Below are 4736 nucleotides of genomic sequence, written 5' to 3'. Positions count from 1 at the left end.
GTTTCCAGATGGATATGCAGAGCAAATCCATCTGGAGGAGTCAGGGTAGCAAAACGTCTGATTAATTACAATCTCTAACTCTGGTCGCTTTAGTGCCCAAGTTATGAACAATTCAGGTCAACTTTACAAAAAAATAAATATAATCAAGAATACAATATCAGATCTCTAACTTTGTTGGGGTTCTTGACTATGAAATATCTAACTTTGTTTGTATATTTCAGAAAAGTTTTTTTTTTGTTAGCATCCCTCTAGTTGATGATGGTAGAGCTATAAGGCTAGAACACGAGGGGGATTAAAGGTGATCCTTCAGGTATTCAACAGCCTGGAGAGATGGTAGTTAAAAAACACTATATCCTTAAATAAATGAAAAGAATTACATTTAAAGTGCTGTATTTTTTAGATTACCAAAAAGAAAAAGGGATATAAGTGGTATGTTGGCTTTAAACTTGTGTGGATTAATTATGTGATAATACAACGACAGAAAACCGAATGTCAAGCAGAAATAAGTGGTTGTGTGTTTTGTATTTACTTTAGACTTGGGCAACTTTTATTGTAATTTTGTCTACACAGAGTGTAGATAAAATGAAATTTCGGTTTGTGCAGCTTTTAGATAGTGAATGAGCAGCAGCTTAGCAGTGAAATTAACATTTCCATTTTATAAAGTACAGCTGTGATCAAATGTAAACAGTGTTGGAAAAAAAACATGGTGAAAAAGCACATTAAATGAAGAGCCCTTATGTATAACAGGCTGAATTCCAGTATATGTTTACCTTAAAGAGCAGATTCTAAGGAATGCATCTCTCAGATGTTACTCGACTCTGATAGAATTAATGTCTTACATCTACAAAAGAAAATCCACTTTTTGAAAATATGGTGAGCAAAGTCTCCAGCTGTGCAAATAACATTTTTAGTTTTTATGAAGAAGGCAACCCACATAATCTACATAGTATTTATTGACCTCTTAGGTGCACACTCTTTGAAAGGAGTCAGAGGGATATTTTTCACGGTCGATGTTTTTTCATCAAAATACACTTAAGATTTTAAATAAGCTGCAAAGCCTTCAAATGCTGTAAAGCCGTGCTGTGATCTGTAGGGCCAAAAGTGGGACAACAGGAACGCTACATAGTGCAATGAATAGAGGAGGCATCTTATGCCCTAAATTGTGAAATAAAGCCCACTAATGTCACAGAAACCTTTACAAAGATGATACTTGAAGCCACAAAAAGCAGCCAGTTTCTGATCAGGATAGAAGCTCATTCTTTCCTGTTATTCAGCTTAAAAACTGACTGATATACACTAGTGTTCAAAGGTTTGGGGTCACATTGAAATGTGAATTTTTGAAGGAAAAGCACTGTACTTTTCTAAGATGATAACTTTAAACTAGTCTTAACTTTAAAGAAATACACTCTATACATTGCTAATGTGGTAAATGTCTATTCTAGCTGCAAATATCTGGTTTTTGGTGCAATATCTACATAGGTGTATAGAGGCCCATTTAGAGCAACTATCACTCCAGTGTTCTAATGGTACAATGTGTTTGCTCATTGGCTCAGAAGGCTAATTGATGATTCGAAAACCCTTGTGCAATCATGTTCACACATCTGAAAACAGTTTAGCTCGTTACAGAAGCTACAAAACTGACCTTCCTTTGAGCAGATTGAGTTTCTGCAGCATCACATTTGTGAGGTCAATTAAACGCTAAAAAATGGCCAGAAAAAGAGAACTTTCATTTGAAACTTGACAGTCTATTCTTGTTCTTAGAAATGAAGGCTATTCCATGCGAGAAATTGCTAAGAAATTGAAAATTTCCTACAACGGTGTGTACTACTCCCTTCAGAGGACAGCATAAACAGGCTCTAACCAGAGTAGAAAAAGAAGTGGGAGGCCACGTTGCACAACTGAGCAAGAAGATAAGTACATTAGAGTCTCTAGTTTGAGAAACAGACTCCTCACAGGTCCCCAAAATTCAAAAATAAGGACATTTCAATGTGACCCCAAACTTTTTAACGGTGGTGTATATCAGATATACAACTCTATTTTTAAAGTGACCGAATTTTCTAAAAGCCAAGTGTTTAAAGAGCGTTAGCTAAATAAAAACGGTTTAAAATCCATCTTTAGTTCTTAGGATCTGTTCATTCAGTACCAGGATTTCTAGCAGTTTTGTTGAACATCTAAAATGAATGCAGAGGTAGGTAATAGGAAAGTTAAAAATTACAGTTCAAAAAATAAACCATGCAGAAGTCATCAATGTCTTCCACATTTAGGACTCTTTGTATAAAGGTGTTAGAAGCTTAACACACTACAGGACGGTAAAATCCCACTAAAAATAGTCCAATTGTTAATTTACTTACATTTATTCAGTGAGGAAAAAGTGATGCTGTTTTTTTTTTGTTTTTGTTAACAAAAATGGCTGTTTGAACCATTATTAGAACCTCTAACAATATGCAAGTTATCTGACCAAAGCTGTAAAAATATTTAACTTTAAATATTGGGAAGAGAGCCTTTATTAGTAATGTTTTTGTTTCCTGAGGTGGATGTGATGTCACACAGAGGTACATGTATAAAAGGCAACGTTCAAAATGAGAAAAACCAGTGAGCTTGCTATTTAATTATTGAAATTATTTCAACAAAAAGCTTCAAACGGGCACTTCCTCATGCAAGGCAATGACAGACGAAGCTTAACGAGGACAAAATTTGGGAGATAAATTCCTTTCTAAGCATCAAGCTTTAATATTTGCAGCAAAAAGAGGGATTTATTTTATTCATGCTTTTAGTTATTGTGAAGGCTGCCTGTAGGAGAAAATTCATTTGTTAAAAAAATCTCTATTAAAGGAGTGAAGATTTGTCAATAAAACTTTCAGCCAGTTCTGTTGGTGTTATTATTAGTATCCTTTTTACTGCTTCTCTATATATGCTAGTAGTTTGCTAAGAATAATTATATGAATTCTTTTTTAGACTAAACACATGTTGGGTCTAAGCTTTGTGTGGCTAAATTGGCCCCTTCTTATGTGGCTCAAACAGAGTAACAGATGCATCCTAAAAGGCACTCAAAGCAGATCTAAAAACAGAGATATGCTCACAGTTCAGTACAAAGCTAAAACAGAGATAAGTTATGATATAATTCTTGCACCGTTCTGCTGTAATGCTTTTCTGCCTTTGTTTTTTAAGGGTGGTGCAGGCTGCTTTACACGCACCACTTCCCTTCGGGGAATAGGGGGAATTTCTCTCACAAAAGTTGCATTTTAAAGTTGTTCTTCCACTTTAATCTGTTAAAGTTGCAAGATGACTGATCTTTTTCATGGTTTGTAACTTTTGTCACCTTTTGGGTTTGTCAGTATGTTGATAAATTAGCGCTCTCTGACTCTATACAAGAAGCTGGATTTAGGTTCTTTTTTGTGTGCCAAGTTTACACTGAAGTAAAACTGAGTTTCCAATAAAGCAGGAAATGTTAATTGATCAAACTTTCTATTTATGTGGCCAAATGATCAGATAATGTGCTTAGGTGACTGTTTTCCTTTTAAACCTCCATCTTATCTCAAAGAAATCTGGTTTCTTTCCTGTTTGCCTTTAACATGTTTAGATATTTTTGCGTTGCACATAAATAGGTCTTTTTTTCCATCTATGCATTCTTCTCGCAGAAATTTAGCGGACGAGGAGGACATTTTTAACCATGAGACTCTCTCTGACGATGAGTTTGATGTCAACTCGTCAGATGAAGATGACAGCAGTTTCAACTCATGTAAAGAAGACTTTGAGCATCCAGAGATTGGGGTGAGGATCAGACCTTTGCTCATCCTTTCTTCTATTTGTCCTCCCTAACACTGCAGCACATCTAATGCTGCTGTCCCACAGACATGTGGTATGTCTGCTGATTCACAGTCTTGTTCTGCATTTTTTTTTTAGCTGGAGAATGGAAAACAGAAAACTAAGATAGAACACATCGCCACAGAAATCATGACCTCAGAGAGTGTGTAAGAGTGGATTTTTTTTTCTCCTACTGATATGCTTTCTAGCTTATTCACTTCCTTGTAAATGCCTTGATATCCCTTAAACCTCTATTAAATGTATTATTATATTTTTTATGTAGCAGACCAACTCAAAGTAGCACATAATTGTGAATTTAAAAGATGATACATGGCTTTTTTTAAATTTTTATCCAGGACAAATCTGAAAAGTGTGGCCTGGTTCTGAAGTACCCTTTAATACCCTTGAATTAAATTTGCTGCAACTAGTCACAGATGTCCTGTAAAGGCCTCAGAGGTTTGATAGAGAATGCTAGTGAACAAACAGCATGAAAAAGAGCATTAAGTGCACTTAATCTGAAATTACACAGAACTAAAAATATGGATGTCCATATTAACTGACTGACGTTTGAAAAACAAAACTATTAAAAAACAATGTTTTAGAGCTTTTATAAGTGATGCAATGGCATCAAAACTGCTATGCTATTGTATTTGGGCCAAATTTATATATTTTTTTGCATACATGCAACCATCTAATTGAACTTTATTGATCTCAAATTGGAGAAATTTACCTCTGCAATGGGCTGCCATTATGCGGCACCCGGAGAGCAATCGGGGGTTAAAGGAATGATTAGCCTTCATTTTCTACTCACCCCCATGCTGAACAACACTCTGGAGTACTTTTTTGATATCTCAAATGCATCTGGAGATCTGGGAGGCTTTTGCTGTCTGCTGACATTCAAATAATAATTCAGCTCGGCAAAGAACTCATGC

General features: G+C 35.5%; 1 protein-coding gene across 1 annotated transcript in view; it reads left to right on the top strand.

Annotated features, from left to right (window-relative positions):
- The window catches only part of LOC107086006 (FYVE, RhoGEF and PH domain-containing protein 6-like), a 29504-nt gene that overhangs the window by 5412 nt on the left and 19356 nt on the right, over window positions 1-4736 (top strand). The window contains exons 3-4 of the mRNA XM_015376721.1: window positions 3639-3771; window positions 3904-3971. Of these exons, the coding sequence (XP_015232207.1) occupies window positions 3639-3771; window positions 3904-3971 (201 nt within the window). The remainder of the gene's footprint in view (window positions 1-3638; window positions 3772-3903; window positions 3972-4736) is intronic.

The sequence above is a fragment of the Cyprinodon variegatus genome, unplaced genomic scaffold (genome assembly GCF_000732505.1).
Source record: "Cyprinodon variegatus isolate N-32 unplaced genomic scaffold, C_variegatus-1.0 Scaffold140, whole genome shotgun sequence".
Taxonomy (NCBI): Eukaryota; Metazoa; Chordata; class Actinopteri; order Cyprinodontiformes; family Cyprinodontidae; genus Cyprinodon; species Cyprinodon variegatus.
This window is presented reverse-complemented; position numbering and strand designations above follow the sequence as displayed.